General features: G+C 55.4%; 1 protein-coding gene across 6 annotated transcripts in view; it reads right to left on the bottom strand.

Annotated features, from left to right (window-relative positions):
* Nucleotides 1-22,251, bottom strand: part of wdr97 (WD repeat domain 97) — a 191,535-nt gene that overhangs the window by 147,219 nt on the left and 22,065 nt on the right. For all 6 annotated transcript variants that reach the window (XM_059971585.1, XM_059971581.1, XM_059971583.1 and 3 more), the window contains 2 exons: nucleotides 20,443-21,097; nucleotides 3,070-3,218 (listed from right to left, as the gene is read on the bottom strand). In XM_059971585.1, coding sequence (XP_059827568.1) covers nucleotides 3,070-3,218; nucleotides 20,443-21,097 — 804 coding nt within the window. The remainder of the gene's footprint in view (nucleotides 1-3,069; nucleotides 3,219-20,442; nucleotides 21,098-22,251) is intronic.

Below are 22,251 nucleotides of genomic sequence, written 5' to 3' on the forward strand. Positions count from 1 at the left end.
CTGTGGTAAAGAAGGCAAATGCAATGTTGGCATTTATTTCAAGGGGAATAGAATATAAAAGCAGGGAGATAATGCTGAGGCTTTATAAGACAGATCAGGCCACACTTGGAGCATTGTCAACAGTTTTGGGCTCCTTTTCTCAGAAAGGATGTGGTGTCATTGGAGAGAATCCAGAGGAGGTTCATGAGGATGATTCTGGGAGTGAAGGGGTTAACATTTGAGGAGCGTTTGGCAGCTTTGGGCCTGAACTCATTGGAATTTAGAAGAACATGTGGGGATCTCATTGAAACCTACCAGATGTTGAAAGGACTAGATAAGATGGATGGGCAGAGGATGTTTCCTCTGGTGGGGGTATCCAGAACTAAAGGGTACAGCCTCTAAATTGAGGGATGACCTTTTGGAACAGAAATAAGGAGGAATTTTTTAACCAAAGGGTGGTGAATCTGTGGAATGCTCTGCTACAGACTGCAGTGGAGGCCAAGTCCACGGGTATATTTAAAGCGGAAATTGATAGATTCATGATTGGTTGGAACATCGAGAGATATGGTGAGAGAGCAGGCAAATGGGGTTGAATGAGATCTGGGATTGGCTATGATAAAATGGCAGAGTGGACTTGATGGGCTGAATGGCCTAATTCTGTTTCTATATCTTACGTTATTGTGTATTTTTGTGCTGCATTGGATCTGGAGTAACAATTATTTTGTTCTCCTTTATACTTACATACTGGAAATGACATTGAACAATCTTAAATCCCACACTTATCTTCACCATCCATCTCCTCTGTATATCTCTATTCAAAATCCTAGTCTATTTTCAGATTATGCACCAAGTTGACTCAAAAATTAATTTTTCTCCCTCACTGTTGTATTCTAAAATCCTTGCAGTCTCCTGTCAATAAGCAGCCATGTTGTAGGCCCAAGTTTCTAATTTAAGATTAATTTTAACATCCTTTGTTATCTATAGATTGTACTTCTTTCTCATGGAATGCCTCTCTCCAAGTGGGATAAGTTCAAGATAAATCGCTTTGGTAAAGAAGGCATTGATGACATGCTTGCCTGTATTAGTCAAGACAATGAGTTCAAAAATTGGGAAGTTATGTTGCAGCTTTGTAAAACTCCAGTTAGGCTGCATCTGGAGAATTGCATTCAATTCTTGTCACCTCATCGTAGCAAGATGTGGAGGCTTTGGCGAGGGGGCAGAAGAGGTCACCAGGATGCTGCCTGGATCCAGCAAAAGCTGAACAAATTTGAATTGTTTTCTCTGGAGTGGAGGAAGCATTTGGGGAGATCTGATAGATGTTTATAAGATTACGAGAGGCACAGATAGAAGGATCCCACCCAGTCTGCTCATGGATTGTTTGCCCTACTCCCATCACTCTCTCCATCACAACCGTGTCAGAACAAGACTCAAAACAGATACTTCCCTCAAACAGTAAGGCTGTTCCACCCACTAACCCACCCCTCCATGCCCCCAACCACCTCAACTTTATCATTTCCTGTCAGAGCCACCCTATGTACAGACACTCCCATGCCTAGTGTCACCTTATGGACATACAATCAATGTTCTGTAAAAAGCTATAGAGTCATCAAAAACTACAGCTCAGTGTAGCCCTTCAGCCCATCTAGGCCATGTTGACCCCTTTAAACTGTCTAGTCCTATCAACCTGCACCTTGACCATAGCCCTCCATACCCATCCCATTCATGTACCTATTCAAAATTCTCTTACTTCTACTGGCAGCTCGTTCCACACTCTCACCACCCGCAGAGTAAAGAAGTTCCCCTTCAGGTTCCTCTTTCACCTTTAACCCATCACTTCTGGTTGTAGTCTTACCCAACCTCTGTGGAAAGTCACAAACACGCGAAAAGCTGCAGATGCTGGAAATCCAAGCAACACACACTCAGGAGGAACTCAGCAGGTCAGGCAGCATCTGCGGAAAAGAATAAACAGTCGACGTTTTGGGCCGAGACCCTTCATCAGCACTGGTGGGTCTGTTGTGTTGTGTGTGTGCTTCCTCAGTGGAAAGTCCATGGCCTCCTCCACTGCCGTAATGAGGCCACACTCAGGTTGGAGGAGCAACACCTTGTATTCCATCTGGGTAGCCTCCAATCTGATGGCATGAACATCGATTTCTCAACCTTCCAGTAATGCCCCTCCTCCCCACCATTTCCTCTCTCACCTTGTCTCCTTACCTGCCCATCACCTTCCTCTGATGCTCTCCTCCTTCCCTTTCGTCCAAGGTCTTCTCTCTTCTCCTATCAGATTCCCCTTTCTCCAGACCTTTATCTCTTTCACCAATCAACTTCCCAGCTCTTTACTTCACCCCTCTCCTACTCCAGATTTCATCTATCACCTACCACCTTGTATTTCTTCCTCCCGTCTTCCACCTTCCCTTTTTTCCAGTCCTGTTGAAGGTCTGAGCCCAAAACGTCAACTGGTTACTTGTTTCCACAGATGATGCCTGACCTGCTGAGTTCCTTCAGCATTTTGTTGTGTAGCTCAATGGAAAAAGCCTGCTTGCATTTATCCTAACTATACCCCTCATATGTACCTATGTTTTAATATTTATTGTATTTATTTATTATTCTGGTCTTTATCTCATTGTGTTCTGTATTGGATCTGGAGCAACAATTATTTTGTTCTCTTTTACACATGTGCCCTCCAACAGGACCACAGCTTGTCATGGTTTGGAGCTTCAATGAACCAGACAGCTATGTTGGCTGGAGTCAAGGGCTATGCCTTGGCTCTTGGTACGGTGCCCCATGTCAAACAGGTCAAAGGGCAGAGGCCAGACTAAGAGTGGTCCACCAGTCCTCCAGGTTGAGGGTTCAACTCAGGACTAACAACTTGGACTGATCAAAAAAACCTGATCTGGAAACAGCAATGAAGAACAATTCTACACCAATGTGCTGTGATATTCCTGAGTCTCCACCAGGCACTTGCATGCCTGAGGGTAGTGAAATCCGAAAAAGGAAGTCCTGAGTTCTGCCAGAGCTTCATTGTCACCCCAAATGCCAGGGCGTAACATGTGTACAGGAAATGGCATTGAACAATCTGAAATGAATGCAGACCTGATGAGAAGAGACGTTGGTTACTGGGGTCCGGAACCAGAGTCAGCACTCTGGCAGAGTCGTGAGCTTGTACTGTGTACTGAGCGGTCCCCGAGCTCCAGTCCAGCACAGACAGCCGTCCATCCTCGTGGCCAGTTATCACTAGGTACCTTCCACAGAGGAAACACAGACACGAGCCTATCAGCAGACTGTCCACAACTCACTCACACCAATCTCTCCCCACTGGACCTTCTGAGACTGTAGCCACGAGTGCTCCACTATGGGGGGGGGGGAGCACTGTGGGAGGAGTGCGAGGCTCACACTGCAGGAGTTCTCTCTCCGAAAGTGGGAAATTTGCTGTAAGATTGTGAGGAACTGTTTTGGAGACCACCAGAGGGAGTGCGGAGTATCTCCTGGGCAGTGGACTGAAATGGTGTGCTTCCCTGGAAGGATTTCTTTTGGTCCGTGTCTCTCGGCACGAAGCGCTCGGTGGGTGTAACTGGCAGATGGCCAAGGCTCGAGTCTGACTTTGCCAGGAGCAGGGTTAGATTTATTCTGTTTGTAATAGCAAGTAAACCCTCCCGTTTGGAGTGCCTAGCACTGGGCAGCTAGGTGCACAGGACTTTGACCTTTCAAGCAACAGACCGGCCAGGGAAAAGTTTCATCTCTTCGCAACTGCTGCGCAGAACTTTCTTTTAAAACCACACAGACTTCCCTGTCTATTCACCCGTTCTCTCATGTTATCCCGTCTAGTTTTGTCTCTGAATATCTTTGACTGTTTGCTGGTGTCCCGCTAGGTGTAGACAGTGTTTCCCCCCCAGCGGCAGTGTTTGAACTTTTAAATTCTGACCGGGTGCGGCTCGAAGATGGAGAGAGGGATGAGGTAGAGCCCGTGGTCGGGTCTACAGTGAGGGTGAGGAGTGAGGGATGGGGTAGAGCCCGTGGTCGGGTCTACAGTGAGTGTGAGGAGTGAGGGATGGGGTAGAGCCCGTGGATGGGTCTACAGTGAGGGTGAGGAGTGAGGGATGGGGTAGAGCCCGTGGTCGGTTCTAAAGTGAGGGTGAGGAGTGAGGGATGAGGTAGAGCCCATGGTCGGGTCTACAGTGAGGGTGAGGAGTGAGGGATGAGGTAGAGCCCGTGGTCGGGTTTACAGTGAGAGTGAGGAGTGAGGGATGGGGTAGAGCCCGTGGTCGGTTCTAAAGTGAGGGTGAGGAGTGAGGGATGAGGTAGAGCCCGTGGTCGTTTCTACAGTGAGGGTGAGGAGTGAGGGATGAGGTAGAGCCCGTGGTCAGATGAGGGTGAGGAGTGAGGGATGAGGTAGACCCCGTGGTCGGGTGAGGGTGAGGAGTGAGGGATGAGGTAGAGCCCGTGGTCGGGTCTACAATGAGGGTGAGGAGTGAGGGATGGGGTAGAGCCCGTGGTCGGGTCTACAGTGAGGCTGAGGAGTGAGGGATGAGGTAGAGCCCGTGGTCGGGTTTACAGTGAGGGTGAGGAGTGAGGGATGAGGTAGAGCCCGTGGTCGGGTCTACAGTGAGGGTGAGGAGTGAGTGATGGGGTAGAGCCCGTGGTCGGGTTTACAGTGAGGGTGAGGAGTGAGGGATGGGGTAGAGCCCGTGGTCGGGTCTACAGTGAGGGTGAGGAGTGAGGGATGGGGTAGAGCCCGTGGTCGGGTGAGGGTGAGGAGTGAGGGATGAGGTAGAGCCCATGGTCGGGTCTACAATGAGGGTGAGGAGTGAGGGATGGGGTAGAGCCCGTGGTCGGGTCTACAGTGAGGGTGAGGAGTGAGGGATGAGGTAGAGCCCGTGGTCAGGTCTAAAGTGAGGGTGAGGAGTGAGGGATGAGGTAGAGCCCGTGGTCGGGTCTACAATGAGGGTGAGGAGTAAGGGATGGGGTAGAGCCCGTGGTCGGGTCTACAGTGAGGCTGAGTGAGGGATGAGGTAGAGCCCGTGGTCGGGTTTACAGTGAGGGTGAGGAGTGAGGGAAGAGGTAGAGCCCGTGGTCGGGTCTACAGTGAGGGTGAGGAGTGAGTGATGGGGTAGAGCCCGTGGTCGGGTTTACAGTGAGGGTGAGGAGTGAGGGATGGGGTAGAGCCCGTGGTCGGGTCTACAGTGAGGGTGAGGAGTGAGGGATGGGGTAGAGCTCGTGGTCGGGTCTACAGTGAGGGTGAGGAGTGAGGGATGGGGTAGAGCCCATGGTCGGGTGAGGGTGAGGAGTGAGGGATGGGGTAGAGCCCGTGGTCGGTTCTAAAGTGAGGGTGAGGAGTGAGGGATGAGGTAGAGCCCGTGGTCGGGTCTACAATGAGGGTGAGGAGTGAGGGATGAGGTAGAGCCCGTGGTCGTTTCTACAGTGAGGGTGAGGAGTGAGGGATGAGGTAGAGCCCGTGGTCAGGTGAGGGTGAGGAGTGAGGGATGAGGTAGACCCCGTGGTCGGGTGAGGGTGAGGAGTGAGGAATGAGGTATAGCCCGTGGACGGGTCTACAGTGAGGGTGAGTAGTGAAGGATGGGGTAGAGCCCGTGGTCGGGTCTACAGTGAGGGTGAGGAGTGAGGGATGAGGTAGACCCCGTGGTCTACAGTGAGGGTGAGGAGTGAGGGATGGGGTAGAGCCCGTGGTCGGGTCTACAATGAGGGTGAGGAGTGAGGGATGGGGTAGAGCCCGTGGTCGGGTCTACAGTGAGGGTGAGGAGTGAGGGATGAGGTAGAGCCCGTGGTCGGGTCTAAAGTGAGGGTGAGGAGTGAGGGATGAGGTAGAGCCCGTGGTCGGGTCTACAATGAGGGTGAGGAGTGAGGGATGGGGTAGAGCCCGTGGTCGGGTCTACAGTGACAGTGAGGAGTGAGGGATGGGGTAGAGCCCGTGGTCGGGTCTACAGTGAGGGTGAGGAGTGAGGGATGAGGTAGAGCCCGTGGTCGGGTCTAAAGTGAGGGTGAGGAGTGAGGGATGAGGTAGAGCCCGTGGTCGGGTCTACAATGAGGGTGAGGAGTGAGGGATGGGGTAGAGCCCGTGGTCGGGTCTACAGTGACAGTGAGGAGTGAGGGATGGGGTAGAGCCCGTGGTCGGGTCTACAGTGAGGGTGAGGAGTGAGGGATGTAGAGCCCGTGGTCGGGTTTACAGTGAGGGTGAGGAGTGAGGGATGAGGTAGAGCCCGTGGTCGGGTCTACAGTGAGGGTGAGGAGTGAGTGATGGGGTAGAGCCCGTGGTCGGGTTTACAGTGAGGGTGAGGAGTGAGGGATGGGGTAGAGCCCGTGGTCGGGTCTACAGTGAGGGTGAGGAGTGAGGGATGGGGTAGAGCCCGTGGTCGGGTTTACAGTGAGGGTGAGGAGTGAGGGATGGGGTAGAGCTCGTGGTCGGGTCTACAGTGAGGGTGAGGAGTGAGGGATGGGGTAGAGCCCATGGTCGGGTGAGGGTGAGGAGTGAGGGATGGGGTAGAGCCCGTGGTCGGGTCTACAGTGAGGGTGAGGAGTGAGGGATGAGGTAGAGCCCGTGAATAGGTCTACAGTGAGGGTGAGGAGTGAGGGATGGAGTAGAGCCCATTGTCGGGTGAGGGACAGGAGTGAGGGATGGGGTAGAGCCCATCGTCGGGTCTACCGTGAGGGTGAGTAGTGAGCGATGGGGTAGAGCCCTTGGTCGGGTGAGGGTGAGGAGTGAGGGATAGGGTAGAGCCCGTGGTCGGGTCTACAGTGAGGGTGAGGAGTGAGGGATGGGGTAGAGCCCATAGTCGGGTCTACTGTGAGGGTGAGGAGTGAGGGATTGGGTAGAGCCCGTGGTCGGGTGAGGGTGAGGAGTGAGGGATAGGGTAGAGCCCGTGGTCGGGTGAGGGTGAGGAGTGAGGGATAGGGTAGAGCCCGTGGTCAGGACTACAGTGAGGGTGAGGAGTGAGGGATGGGGTAGAGCCCGTGGTCGGGTCTGCAGTGAGGGTGAGGAGTGAGGGATGAGGTAGAGCCCGTGGTCGGGTGAGGGTGAGGAGTGAGGGATGCGGTAGAGCCCATGGTCAGGTCTACAGTGAGGGTGAGGAGTGTGGGATGAGGTAGAGGCCGTGGTCGGATCTACAGTGAGGGTGAGGAGTGAGGGATGGGGTAGAGCCCGTGGTCGGGTCTTCAATGAGGGTGCGGATTGAGGGATGAGGTAGAGCCCGTGGTCGGGTGAGGGTGAGGAGTGAGGGATGGGGTAGAGCTCGTGGTCGGGTCTACAGTGAGGGTAAGGAGTGAGGGATGGGGTAGAGCCCGTGGTCGGGTGAAGGTGAGGAGTGAGGGATGGGGTAGAGCCCGTGGTCGGGTCTACAGTGAGGGAGAGGAGTGAGGGATGAGGTAGAGCCCTTGGTCGGGTCTACAGTGAGGGTGAGGAGTGAGGGATGAGGTAGAGCCCGTGGTCGGGTGAAGGTGAGGAGTGAGGGATGGGGTAGAGCCCGTGGTCGGGTCTACAGTGAGGGTGAGGAGTGAGGGATGAGATAGAGCCCGTGTTCGGGTGAGGGTGAGGAGTGAGGGATGGGGTAGAGCCCGTGGTCAGGTGAGGGTGAGGAGTGAGGGATGAGGTAGAGCCCGTGGTCGGGTCTACAGTGAGGGTGAGGGGTGAGGGATGAGGTAGAGCCCTTGGTCGGGTCTACAGTGAGGGTGAGGAGTGAGGGATGAGGTAGAGCCCGTGGTCGGGTCTACAGTGAGGGAGAGGAGTGAGGGATGAGGTCATGCCCGTGGTCGAGTCTATAGTGAGGGTGAGGAGTGAGGGATGGGGTAGAGCTTATGGTCGGGTCTACAGTGAGGGAGAGGAGTGAGGGATGAGGTGAGGAGTGAGGTATGAGGTAGACTCTGTGGTCGGGTGAGGGTGAGGAGTGAGGGATGAGGTCGAGCCCGTGGTCGAGTCTACAGTGAGGGTGAGGAGTGAGGGATGAGGTAGAGCCCGTGGTCGGGTCTACAGTGAGGGAGAGGAGTGAGGGATGAGGTGAGGAGTGAGGTATGAGGTAGACTCTGTGGTCGGGTGAGGGTGAGGAGTGAGGGATGAGGTCGAGCCCGTGGTCGAGTCTACAGTGAGGGTGAGGAGTGAGGGATGGGGTAGAGCCCGTGGTCGGGTGAGGGTGAGTAGTGAGGGATGAGGTAGAGCCCGTGGTCGGGTGAAGGTGAGGAGTGAGGGATGAGTTAGAGTCCGTGGTCGGGTCTACAGTGAGGGAGAGGTGTGAGGGATGAGGTCGTGCCCGTGGTCGAGTCTACAGTGAGGGTGAGGAGTGAGGGATGGGGTAGAGCCCATGGTCGGGTCTACAGTGAGGGTGAGGAGTGAGGGATGAGGTAGAGCCCGTGGTCAGGTCTACAGTGAGGGAGAGGAGTGAGGGATGATGTGAGGAGTGAGGTATGAGGTAGACTCTGTGGTCGGGTGAGGGTGAGGAGTGAGGGATGAGGTCGAGCCCGTGGTCGAGTCTACAGTGAGGGTGAGGAGTGAGGGATGGGGTAGAGCCCATGGTCGGGTCTACAGTGAGGGTGAGGAGTGAGGGATGAGGTAGAGCTCGTGGTCGGGTCTACAGTGAGGGTGAGGAGTGAGGGATGGGGTAGAGCCCATGGTCGGGTGAGGGTGAGGAGTGAGGGATGGGGTAGAGCCCGTGGTCGGTTCTAAAGTGAGGGTGAGGAGTGAGGGATGAGGTAGAGCCCGTGGTCGGGTCTACAATGAGGGTGAGGAGTGAGGGATGAGGTAGAGCCCGTGGTCGGGTTTACAGTGAGAGTGAGGAGTGAGGGATGAGGTAGAGCCCGTGGTCGTTTCTACAGTGAGGGTGAGGAGTGAGGGATGAGGTAGAGCCCGTGGTCAGGTGAGGGTGAGGAGTGAGGGATGAGGTAGACCCCGTGGTCGGGTGAGGGTGAGGAGTGAGGAATGAGGTATAGCCCGTGGACGGGTCTACAGTGAGGGTGAGTAGTGAAGGATGGGGTAGAGCCCGTGGTCGGGTCTACAGTGAGGGTGAGGAGTGAGGGATGGGGTAGAGCCCGTGGTCGGGTGAGGGTGAGGAGTGAGGGATGAGGTAGAGCCCATGGTCGGGTCTACAATGAGGGTGAGGAGTGAGGGATGGGGTAGAGCCCGTGGTCGGGTCTACAGTGAGGGTGAGGAGTGAGGGATGAGGTAGAGCCCGTGGTCGGGTCTAAAGTGAGGGTGAGGAGTGAGGGATGAGGTAGAGCCCGTGGTCGGGTCTACAATGAGGGTGAGGAGTGAGGGATGGGGTAGAGCCCGTGGTCGGGTCTACAGTGACGGTGAGGAGTGAGGGATGGGGTAGAGCCCGTGGTCGGGTCTACAGTGAGGGTGAGGAGTGAGGGATGTAGAGCCCGTGGTCGGGTTTACAGTGAGGGTGAGGAGTGAGGGATGAGGTAGAGCCCGTGGTCGGGTCTACAGTGAGGGTGAGGAGTGAGTGATGGGGTAGAGCCCGTGGTCGGGTCTACAGTGAGGGTGAGGAGTGAGGGATGGGGTAGAGCCCGTGGTCGGGTCTACAGTGAGGGTGAGGAGTGAGGGGTGGGGTAGAGCTCGTGGTCGGGTCTACAGTGAGGGTGAGGAGTGAGGGATGGGGTAGAGCCCATGGTCGGGTGAGGGTGAGGTGTGAGGGATGGGGTAGAGCCCGTGGTCGGGTCTACAGTGAGGGTGAGGAGTGAGGGATGAGGTAGAGCCCGTGGTCGGGTCTACAGTGAGGGAGAGGAGTGAGGGATGAGGTCATGCCCGTGGTCGAGTCTATAGTGAGGGTGAGGAGTGAGGGATGGGGTAGAGCTTATGGTCGGGTCTACAGTGAGGGTGAGGAGTGAGGGATGAGGTAGAGCCCGTGGTCGGGTCTACAGTGAGGGAGAGGAGTGAGGGATGAGGTGAGGAGTGAGGTATGAGGTAGACTCTGTGGTCGGGTGAGGGTGAGGAGTGAGGGATGAGGTCGAGCCCGTGGTCGAGTCTACAGTGAGGGTGAGGAGTGAGGGATGAGGTAGAGCCCGTGGTCGGGTCTACAGTGAGGGAGAGGAGTGAGGGATGAGGTGAGGAGTGAGGTATGAGGTAGACTCTGTGGTCGGGTGAGGGTGAGGAGTGAGGGATGAGGTCGAGCCCGTGGTCGAGTCTACAGTGAGGGTGAGGAGTGAGGGATGGGGTAGAGCCCGTGGTCGGGTGAGGGTGAGTAGTGAGGGATGAGGTAGAGCCCGTGGTCGGGTGAAGGTGAGGAGTGAGGGATGAGTTAGAGTCCGTGGTCGGGTCTACAGTGAGGGAGAGGAGTGAGGGATGAGGTCGTGCCCGTGGTCGAGTCTACAGTGAGGGTGAGGAGTGAGGGATGGGGTAGTGCCCATGGTCGGGTCTACAGTGAGGGTGAGGAGTGAGGGATGACGTAGAGCCCGTGGTCAGGTCTACAGTGAGGGAGAGGAGTGAGGGATGAGGTGAGGAGTGAGGTATGAGGTAGACTCTGTGGTCGGGTGAGGGTGAGGAGTGAGGGATGAGGTCGAGCCCGTGGTCGAGTCTACAGTGAGGGTGAGGAGTGAGGGATGGGGTAGAGCCCATGGTCGGGTCTACAGTGAGGGTGAGGAGTGAGGGATGAGGTAGAGCTCGTGGTCGGGTCTACAGTGAGGGTGAGGAGTGAGGGATGGTGTAGAGCCCATGGTCGGGTGAGGGTGAGGAGTGAGGGATGGGGTAGAGCCCGTGGTCGGTTCTAAAGTGAGGGTGAGGAGTGAGGGATGAGGTAGAGCCCGTGGTCGGGTCTACAATGAGGGTGAGGAGTGAGGGATGAGGTAGAGCCCGTGGTCGTTTCTACAGTGAGGGTGAGGAGTGAGGGATGAGGTAGAGCCCGTGGTCAGGTGAGGGTGAGGAGTGAGGGATGAGGTAGACCCCGTGGTCGGGTGAGGGTGAGGAGTGAGGAATGAGGTATAGCCAGTGGACGGGTCTACAGTGAGGGTGAGTAGTGAAGGATGGGGTAGAGCCCGTGGTCGGGTCTACAGTGAGGGTGAGGAGTGAGGGATGGGGTAGAGCCCGTGGTCGGGTGAGGGTGAGGAGTGAGGGATGAGGTAGAGCCCATGGTCGGGTCTACAATGAGGGTGAGGAGTGAGGGATGGGGTAGAGCCCGTGGTCGGGTCTACAGTGAGGGTGAGGAGTGAGGGATGAGGTAGAGCCCGTGGTCGGGTCTAAAGTGAGGGTGAGGAGTGAGGGATGAGGTAGAGCCCGTGGTCAGGTCTACAATGAGGGTGAGGAGTGAGGGATGGGGTAGAGCCCGTGGTCGGGTCTACAGTGACGGTGAGGAGTGAGGGATGGGGTAGAGCCCGTGGTCGGGTCTACAGTGAGGGTGAGGAGTGAGGGATGTAGAGCCCGTGGTCGGGTTTACAGTGAGGGTGAGGAGTGAGGGATGAGGTAGAGCCCGTGGTCGGGTCTACAGTGAGGGTGAGGAGTGAGTGATGGGGTAGAGCCCGTGGTCGGGTCTACAGTGAGGGTGAGGAGTGAGGGATGGGGTAGAGCCCGTGGTCGGGTCTACAGTGAGGGTGAGGAGTGAGGGGTGGGGTAGAGCTCGTGGTCGGGTCTACAGTGAGGGTGAGGAGTGAGGGATGGGGTAGAGCCCATGGTCGGGTGAGGGTGAGGTGTGAGGGATGGGGTAGAGCCCGTGGTCGGGTCTACAGTGAGGGTGAGGAGTGAGGGATGAGGTAGACCCCGTGAATAGGTCTACAGTGAGGGTGAGGAGTGAGGGATGGAGTAGAGCCCATTGTCGGGTGAGGGACAGGAGTGAGGGATGGGGTAGAGCCCATCGTCGGGTCTACCGTGAGGGTGAGTAGTGAGCGATGGGGTAGAGCCCTTGGTCGGGTGAGGGTGAGGAATGAGGGATAGGGTAGAGCCCGTGGTCGGGTCTACAGTGAGGGTGAGGAGTGAGGGATGGGGTAGAGCCCGTGGTCGGGTCTACAGTGAGGGTGAGGAGTGAGGGATGGGGTAGAGCCCATAGTCGGGTCTACTGTGAGGGTGAGGAGTGAGGGATTGGGTAGAGCCCGTGGTCGGGTGAGGGTGAGGAGTGAGGGATAGGGTAGAGCCCGTGGTCGGGTGAGGGTGAGGAGTGAGGGATAGGGTAGAGCCCGTGGTCAGGACTACAGTGAGGGTGAGGAGTGAGGGATGGGGTAGAGCCCGTGGTCGGGTCTGCAGTGAGGGTGAGGAGTGAGGGATGAGGTAGAGCCCGTGGTCGGGTGAGGGTGAGGAGTGAGGGATGCGGTAGAGCCCATGGTCAGGTCTACAGTGAGGGTGAGGAGTGTGGGATGAGGTAGAGGCCGTGGTCGGATCTACAGTGAGGGTGAGGAGTGAGGGATGGGGTAGAGCCCGTGGACGGGTCTACAGTGAGGGTGAGGAGTGAGGGATGGGGTAGAGCCCGTGGTCGGGTCTTCAATGAGGGTGCGGAGTGAGGGATGAGGTAGAGCCCGTGGTCGGGTCTACCGTGAGGGTGAGTAGTGAGCGATGGGGTAGAGCCCGTGGTCGGGTGAGGGTGAGGAGTGAGGGATGGGGTAGAGCCCGTGGTCGGGTCTACAGTGAGGGTGCGGAGTGAGGGATGGGGTAGAGCCCGTGGTCGGGTGAGGGTGAGGAGTGAGGGATGGGGTAGAGCTCGTGGTCGGGTCTACAGTGAGGGTAAGGAGTGAGGGATGGGGTAGAGCCCGTGGTCGGGTGAAGGTGAGGAGTGAGGGATGGGGTAGAGCCCGTGGTCGGGTCTACAGTGAGGGAGAGGAGTGAGGGATGAGGTAGAGCCCTTGGTCGGGTCTACAGTGAGGGTGAGGAGTGAGGGATGAGGTAGAGCCCGTGGTCGGGTCTACAGTGAGGGTGAGGAGTGAGGGATGGGGTAGAGCCCGTGGTCGGGTGAAGGTGAGGAGTGAGGGATGAGGTAGAGCCCGTGGTCGGGTGAAGGTGAGGAGTGAGGGATGGGGTAGAGCCCGTGGTCGGGTCTACAGTGAGGGTGAGGAGTGAGGGATGAGGTAGAGCCCGTGGTCGGGTCTACAGTGAGGGTGAGGAGTGAGGGATGGGGTAGAGCCCGTGGTCGGGTGAAGGTGAGGAGTGAGGGATGAGGTAGAGCCCGTGGTCGGGTCTACAGTGAGGGAGAGGAGTGAGGGATGAGGTAGAGCCCGTGGTCGGGTGAAGGTGAGGAGTGAGGGATGGGGTAGAGCCCGTGGTCGGGTGAAGGTGAGGAGTGAGGGATGAGGTAGAGCCCGTGGTCGAGTCTATAGTGAGGGTGAGGAGTGAGGGATGGGGTAGAGCTTATGGTCGGGTCTACAGTGAGTGTGAGGAGTGAGGGATGAGGTAGAGCCCGTGGTCGGGTCTACAGTGAGGGAGAGGAATGAGGGATGAGGTGAGGAGTGAGGTATGAGGTAGACTCTGTGGTCGGGTGAGGGTGAGGAGTGAGGGATGAGGTTGAGCCCGTGGTCGAGTCTACAGTGAGGGTGAGGAGTGAGGGATGGGGTAGAGCCCGTGGTCGGGTGAGGGTGAGTAGTGAGGGATGAGGTAGAGCCCGTGGTCGGGTGAAGGTGAGGAGTGAGGGATGAGTTAGAGTCCGTGGTCGGGTCTACAGTGAGGGAGAGGAGTGAGGGATGAGGTCGTGCCCGTGGTCGAGTCTACAGTGAGGGTGAGGAGTGAGGGATGGGGTAGAGCCCATGGTCGGGTCTACAGTGAGGGTGAGGAGTGAGGGATGAGGTAGAGCCCGTGGTCAGGTCTACAGTGAGGGAGAGGAGTGAGGGATGAGGTGAGGAGTGAGGTATGAGGTAGACTCTGTGGTCGGGTGAGGGTGAGGAGTGAGGGATGAGGTCGAGCCCGTGGTCGAGTCTACAGTGAGGGTGAGGAGTGAGGGATGGGGTAGAGCCCATGGTCGGGTCTACAGTGAGGGTGAGGAGTGAGGGATGAGGTAGAGCCCGTGGTCGGGTCTACTGTGAGGGTGAGGAGTGAGGGATGGGGTAGAGCCCATCGTCGGTTCTACCGTGAGGGTGAGTAGTGAGGGATGGGGTAGAGCCCGTGGTCGGGTGAGGGTGAGGAGTGAGGGATGGGGTAGAGCCCGTGGTCGGGTGAGGGTGAGGAGTGAGGGATGGGGTAGAGCCCGTGGTCGGGTGAGGGTGAGGAGTGAGGGATGGGGTAGAGCCCGTGGTCGGGTCTACAGTGAGGGTGAGGAGTGAGGGATGGGGTAGAGCCCGTGGTCGGGTCTACAGTGAGGGTGAGGAGTGAGGGATGGGGTAGAGCCCGTGGTCGGGTCTACAGTGAGGGTGAGGAGTGAGGGATGGTGTAGGGCCCGTGGATGGGTCTACAGTGAGGGTGAGGAGTGAGGGATGGGGTAGAGCCCTTAGTCGGGTCTACAGTGAAGGTGAGGAGTGAGGGATGGGGTAGAGCCCGTGGTCGGGTCTACAGTGAGGGTGAGGAGTGAGGGATGGTGTAGGGCCCGTGGATGGGTCTACAGTGAGGGAGAGGAGTGAGGGATGGTCTAGAGCCCATGGTCGGGTGAGGGTGAGAAGTGAGGGATAGGGTAGAGCCCGTGGTCGGGTCTAGAGTGAGGATGAGGAGCGAGGGATGAGGTAGACCCCGTCGTCGGGTGAGAGTGAGGAGTGAGGGTGAGGGTGAGGAGTGTGGTGGTCACATCAGGTGTAGATGATGACTACCTGGAGGGGGATGAGAGTACTGGACCCGGTGAGGGGAATGAGGAGGACTTTTTTGAGGCCAAGATGGCCGACTTCCTCGACCACAGCACCGAGTCACAGCCCGTCTCTCTCTGGAGGAGATCCGACAGTTCGTGCGGGATTACTGGAGGAAACCTCGAGGCCTCGTGGCCACTGATCGCTGGTCGGGTCTGGGAGGGGTCTCCAGTCGATCCACATGACCCTCCAAAAGATGGAGAGGGGAGCTGAGGTGACCCGTAAGGATCGGTGTCAGTTCAAGAGGCTCCTGGAGACGGTCACAGGGAGAGGGCAGGAGGGGGCTCAAAGGAGAGCTCCATGCCTTTGTTCAGGGGCTCTGGTGAGGGGTCTCAGTAAAAAGTACTGTGAATTTGAGTGTTGTGACCCTTAATATCATCCCTCTGTCCTCTGGGACGGGAGGTATGTGGTGAGCTTCCTGCAGGAAACCCGCACTCTTCCTGGAGATGAATCCACTTGGCTCCTGGAATGGTGAGGGGGGGTCCACATGAGTCACCTCAGCTCCTCTTCCAGTGGGGTGACCCTCTTGTTGGCCTGAAATAGTGAAGGTTCATGACCTCATACCAGGCTGTCTGCTTCACCTCGCCGTGCGTCAGGACAGTGTGCCAATGCACTGTTTCAATGTGTACACCCTGAGCCCAGCCCAAAGCAGGCGTACTGTTCTGAGAGGTGCCTCCATTGCTGGGGTTCATAAATCAGAGTGAGTGTGTTATTATGGAGGGGGTGTGATTTCAACTGCACCCTTGAGAAGAGGGACCACACTGGTCCTCAGAACAGCTGAACATGAAACATTGGCTTTGGATAAAAAATTGACTTCAAGGAAGAAAGCAGAGGGTTGTTGTGGAAGGAAAGTATTCTGCCTGAAGGTCAGTGACTAGTGGAGTGCTGCAGGGATCTGTCCTGGGACCCCTGCTATTTGTGATTTCTATAAATTACCTGGATGAAGAGGTGGAAGGATGGGTGAGTAAGTTTGTGGATGACACGAAGATTGGAGGAGTTGTGGATGGAGCTGTAGGTTGTCGAAGGTTACAAGAGGATATAGACAGGCTGCAGAATTGGGCAGAAAAATGGCAGATGGAGTTCAATCCGGACAAGTGTGAGGCGATGCATTTTGGAAGGACAAACCAGAAGACTGAGTACAGGATTAATGGTCAGTTACTTAAGAGTGTGGATGAACAAAGGGACCTTTGGGTTCAAATCCATACATCCCTCAAGGTCACTGCACAGGTTGATAGGGTAGTTAAGAAGGCCTATGGGATGTTAGGCTTCATTAACAGGGGGATTGAGTTCAAGAGTAGAGAGGCCACGTTGGAACTCTACAAATCTCTGGTGAGACCGCACTTGAAGAGTATTGTGTTCAATTCTGGTCACCTCATTATAGGAAGGATGTGGAAGCTATGGAGAGGGTGCAGAGGAGATTTACCAGGATGTTGCCTGGATTGGAGAACAAGTCTTATGAAGCAAGGTTAGCAGAGCTGGGACTTTTCCCTTTGGAGCGTAGAAGAACGAGAGGGGACTTGATAGAGGTCTACAAGATTATGAGAGGCATAGATAGGGTGGATAGTCAATACCTGTTTCCCAGGGCACCAATAGCAAACACCGAGGGCATATGTACAAAATTAAGGGAGGGAAGTTTAGGAGAGACATCAGGGGTAAGTTTTTTACATAGAGGGTTGTGAGTGCCTGGAATGACTTACCAGGGATGGTGGTGGAGGCTAAAACATTAGGGGTATTTAAGAGCCTCTTGGACAGGCACATGGATGAAAGAAAATGGAGGGTTATGGGGTAGTGTGGTTTAGTACTTTTTTTAAAGGATTATATGGGTTGGCACAACATGGAGGGCTGAAGGGCCTGTACCGTGCTGTAGTGTTCTATGGTTCTATGGGTGAGGAAGTTACTGTTGATCAAGTCCTCAGACTTGGTCTATGTCTGGTGGAGCCTTCACCCTGATCTCTGTGCTTTCTCAAGGAGATGCAGACGGGGTGGGAGCTCGCGGATCAACCAACTCTATATATCTAGGAAGACACCCGGTTTCAGGATTCGTTCTGGCTGTTCTGGACATCCTGGCAGGAGGAGAGGTGGAGTTTCCCCTTCCTGCAGCTCTGGTGGGATGTGGACAAGGCTCTGCCAGGAATATGTGCACAGGTCGACCAAGTGGTGGATGTTCGGGACGGATCAGCTCGAGAAGGAGCTGGTCGACTTGGAATCCTGGCTGGGCCTGACCAATGTTGACCAGCGGAGGAAGGAGGCGCTGAGGCACCTGCAGCTTGAGAGGTCCTGAGGCTTCTACGTGAGGTTGTGGGTCCAGATGTTGAAGGATCTGGACCATGCCTCGCCCTTCTACTCTCGAGAAGGGGAAGGGTGTCTGCAGGCAGCTAATGGAGTTGCTGGCTGAGGATGGTTCCTCCGTCGCGGATCCAGCAAGAACTGGTGGTGAAAGTGCTTTCCTTTTATGACTCTCCCTTCTTTGGACCCATGCAGTGAGGATGCGCGAAAGCCTCTGTGGGGGGACTTGCCAAGGCTCAGCTGGGCAGCTTGACGCACCACTATCTCTGGTGGAGCTGACCAGTCCCCTTAACCAGCTGAAGAGAGAGAAATACCCAGGGCTAGATGGGTTGACGGTTGAATTTCTCCAGGTCTTCTGGGACATCCTCGGGGCTGATTATGTGAGGGCATTGGGGGAGAGCATAGCGATGGGTGAGATGCCCTTCTCTTGGTGCAGAGCAGTCGTGGTCCTGCTGCCAAAGAAGGGGGATCTCCGTTGCCTTCAGAATTGGCGCCCAGTATCCTTCCTCGATGCGGAGAACAGGATTGTTGCCCGAGCGATGGACAATTATCTGGGCTGGCACAAGTGGTCCACCCTGACCAGTCCAACACAGCCCCAGTGTAGTTGATCCAGGACAGCATCCATTTTGTCCGGGATCTGATCTACCTGTGCCGGGAGGCTGGTCTGTCAGTGGCCTTTCTCTCACGACCAGGAGAAGACGTTTGGCAGGGTGGACCAGAAGTACCTTTCAGGGAATCTGCAAGCATTCAGGCTCGGGACACATTTTGTGGCCCACATCCAACTGCTGTGGAGTTCCTAGCTAAGTCAATGGGTCCTTGACAGTACCCTTGAGCTTTGGGAGGCGGGTGCGCCAGGGGTGCCCCATGTCGGGATAGTTGTACTCGGTTTCCTTTGCTTTCTCTGCATGAGGTTAATGGGCTTTGTTCTGCACAAACCAGATATAGAGGTTGTCCTGTCGGCTTACGTCAATGACATCCTCCTTATGTTCACCGACCTGGTTGACTTGCAAAGGATGCGAGACTACCAGCAGGTCTTCTCGGCCGCATCCTCTGCAAGGGTCAACTGGGAGAACAGAGTGGGTCAGTGACAGGTGGACTCCTTACCAGAGGGGCTGAGGCCATTTGGGTGGAGCACCACGCACCTCCTCTACTTGGGGGTCTACCCTGAGCTTGACGGAGGAGACCTGGCGGGATTTGGAGACAAAAATCTCTGTCTGGCTTGGGCGCTGATCAGGCCTCCTTCATGCGATCTCATACCGGGGGAGGGCTTTAGTTATCAATCAGATGGTCGCCTTGATTGTGTGGTACGGTGTTTGTGTCCAGGACCCAGAAGAGGCTGGTGGACTTCTTCAGGGGCAATAAAGGGCATTGGGTTTCTGCAGCTGTCCTGAGTCTTCCGATCGTGGAGGGCAGTCAGTCCTTGGTGCACACTGAGCTGGCGGCTCTCTGTCTCAGGACCCTGCAGAGGTAACTGTACTGTGACCACCCTCCAGGATGGCACGTGCTGGAGACGCTGCCTGCAGGAGGCCACACTAATCCTGGCAGACAGCGTCAGCCAAGCCACATTGAGGGAACTACCCCACTTCTACCGGGAACTGTATGGGGTCTGGCTTCATCCAGCAGGGTGCTCCTGCGCCGTTGGGACCGGTCCTGATCCTGATCCTATTACGGTGGATGTCGGGGAAGTGGAGGGGTTCCGGCTGCACCACCACCTCGTCAGACCCAGGTCTCAGGAGAGAGTCCTGCACAACGTGAGCCGTCTCGCAGGGACGCCCACCGTGCCGTTCCGTGATGCTCCGAGGCATTTCCTGAACGGACTGCTCCAGCACTCCGTCCACTTCCTCGCCTTGGCGGTCCATGTTACCGTCCGGCAGCGGAGCAGATGTCTCTGTACACCGGGGACCCGGGGAGTAAGGTGTAGCATCAGGCAGTCCCGTTCAACAGGCCCCTGAGCAGGTTTACTGTCCACCTGTCCATACAGGGCGGTCCGTGTTACCGTCCGGCAGCGGAGCAGGTGTCTCTGTACACCGGGGACCCGGGGAGTAAGGTGTAGCATCGGGCAGTCCCGTTCAACAGGTCCCTGAGCAGGTTTACTGTCCACCTGTCCATTCTGGGGGCGGGGGAGTCAGTGTACCATGCGTACACAGAATGCGAGAGGTCGCAGCCCCTGTTTGAGTGTCTCAGAGAGCTGCTGAGGTTCTGGCTGCACATTGGTCCCACACTCCTCATTTATGATCACCCAGATCAGAGGGGACAGGCAAGAGGAGGATCTCCTGCTGGGCTTGCTCCTGGGCCTGGCCAAGATGGCCATTCACGGGTCAAGGCGGTGGAAGATGGAGGGTGTTGCCTGCCCCTTTTCCGAGGATACGTCCGTGCCCGGCTGTCCTTGGAGAGGGAGCACGCGGTCGCCATGGGTACAGTGGGGATTTCTGGGAGCAATGGGGCCCCACGGGCTATTGACTGCTTTATAGACGTTGGTAACCATATTTTAATCTGAGTCTACTCACTGTCTTGTAAATACCGAATATTTGCACCTTGAGTATTTGTGATGTAAACAAATGTTTTGTACACAAATTGGTATTGATTGGGGGTGGGGGGGGGGTGGTCTCGCTGATACTGAGGCCCATTCAAGAGCCCGAAACAGGACAGGAACTGCCATGAGCAGTTATACCCTGCTGCAGAAGGAGGAGGGTTGGACATGGGGTTAGCAACCTCAACCCATAGAAAACCACAACTACAGAAACACAAACAGAAGCTGCAAATACCTCATCCCCGGATCTTCGCAGGTGGCTACTCCTGGGGACAACTTGAAGGACTGGCCCAGGACAATGGGCTCTGGTGAGCTGTTCTTGGCAGCCTATGCCCTAGTGGGGCTGATGGGATAAAGTGAGTTAGTATTTGGGCACTACACCGGTGTAACAGCACAATGCTATTACAGCTAGGGGTGTCGGAGTTCAAAGTTCAATTCCAACGTCACATGTAAGGAGTTTGTACGTCCTCCCTGAGAAAGCGTAGGGTTACTCTGGATGCCCTGGTTTCCTCCTACAGTCCACAGACATACCAGTTAGTAGGTTAACTGGTCATTGTGATTAGGCTGGGGTTAAATCGGTGACACAGTTCAAAGGACCGGAGGGGCCTTATGGTTCCATAAGACCATAAGATATGGAATCAGAATTAGGCCATTGGGCCCCATCAAGTCTGCTCTGCCATTTCATCATGGCCAATCCATTTCACTCTCAGCCTCCTGCCTTCTCACTGCATCGCTTCATGCCCTGACCAATCATAATCTATCGACCTCACCTTAAATACACCTAATGACCTGGCCACCACTACACAGCAACACATTCTACAGATTCACCACCCTCTGGCTAAAAAATACCGCTCTGTACCTCTAAACAAAACAACATAAATATACCCCGACTGTGACAATAACAGAGCATTTATGATTTATCTGGAAAGCCAGTCCTGCCTGAACGAAGAGCACTGGTCCCTCTTTCTCACCGGTCACTGTCCTTCACACCAAACTGCTGGATCTTCTCCTCGCTGCCTCCTTTTACCACCTGCTGCCAGCGAGAGTGAACAGCGCTAACCTGGTCCACGTGTGCGTAGATGCAGAGGCAGTGGATAGTTGATGCCTGTCTACCATGTGGCACCTTCATCAGCACCTCCATGGGGTTGGAGAGGGAGTTGCCTTTCAGAAGGTCTCCCTGGTCAGTCAGTGCTACCAGAGCCTCCCGGGGCAAGCAATAGTCCAGGGCAACCACCTGCCGGCCTGGCTCCAGCAAGAGGGTGGAGATGACGTCTCCTGCCTCCGGGGAGATCAGCCGGGCTGTGCCGTCCCCACAGGAGCAAGCTGCCCGCACGGGGAAGTGGCCAGCCAAGGCAGTGTTGGTAACGTGGATGGAGCTCACATCATAACCGATGGCCGTGTGCCGGACGTGCAGGCGCGTGATGGTCCAGAAGTCGAGCCTCTGCTGGGCGCAGCCGAAGATGTGGTCCTGACCCGGCTCCGCACCCAGGCGAGTGACCGTCACACCCACCTGGACCTCGTCCACCTGATCCGCCGTGTCCACATTCCACACCCGCAAGGTCCCGTCCTTAGAGGCAGAGAGAAGGCAGGGACCGTCTGGGTAAATTGCAAGTGCGGTGACAGGACCTGTGGGGAGAAAAAGGCAAAATTCCTCATCATAGAAATGGTGTGGAAGGTTTTGAAAGGGTGCAGAGAAAATTTACCAGGATGCTACCTGGATTGGAGAGCATGACTTTTGAGGATATGTTGAGCAAGGTAAGGCTTTTCTCTTTCAAATTCAAGTTTAATTGTCTTTCAACCATGCACATGTATACAGCTAAATGAAACACTATTCCTCCAAGGCCAAGTTGCTAAACACAGTATGTACAGCACATATAGTTACAAAGCACATACAGTCATAAAAACACAAGTCCCTGAGTGGCATAGCCTGAAGATTGATAGTGCATGGGATCGGAGTGAAGGAGACTTCAGAGGTGTACTAGATGATAAGAGGCATAGATCAAGTGAGTAGGCAGAGACTTTTTCCCAAGGCGGATATGAGGGAGCATAATTTTAAGATTGAAGGAAAGTAAAGTAAGTTTTTTTACACTGAGTAGGGTGTGTATAGATTGTCCTACCAGGGTGGTGTTAGAGGCAGATACATTAGAGACATTTTAGAAACATGGATGCTAGAAAAATGGGTTATGTGAGAGGGAAGGGATAGATTGATCTTTATGAGCCATAATGCAAGAGGAAAGTATTCAATCAACAGCAGAACCCATCGAAGCATCGACATACAGAGGGTCTTGGGGTGCAAAGGCACAGCTTCCTGAAGATAGGCTGGTAAAGAAGGTGTACAGTGTATCTGCCCTCCTTGGTTGCAGAGTTGAGTACAAAAGCTACACTACAGCTGTATAAGACTTTACCTCAGTTTTACTTGGTGTCGTGTGTGCATTGCTTTACTCTCACCCCTCACCCATTCACACTCGGCAGCTCAGGATGCTCCACTCATTGGTCACATCACCACCACTCCACAGGATTGCACGAGACTGCGGGGTCTGCAGGCTCAGCCAGCTCCAGGCTGCGGGGCCGCCTTCCCACCATCGACTACATCTTCAAGAGGCGATTCGCCAAGAAGACAGGACTCATCGCACAGGACAAATCCTCTCTGTGTTACTACCATGGGGAGAAGGTACAGGAGCCTGAAGACCCACACTCAGTGTTTTCGGAACAGCTTCTTCACCTCCACTGTCAGATTCCTGAACAGTCCATGAACACTACCTCACTATTCATTTTTCACA

Source organism: Hypanus sabinus, chromosome 6, assembly GCF_030144855.1.
Source record: "Hypanus sabinus isolate sHypSab1 chromosome 6, sHypSab1.hap1, whole genome shotgun sequence".
NCBI lineage: Eukaryota > Metazoa > Chordata > Chondrichthyes > Myliobatiformes > Dasyatidae > Hypanus > Hypanus sabinus.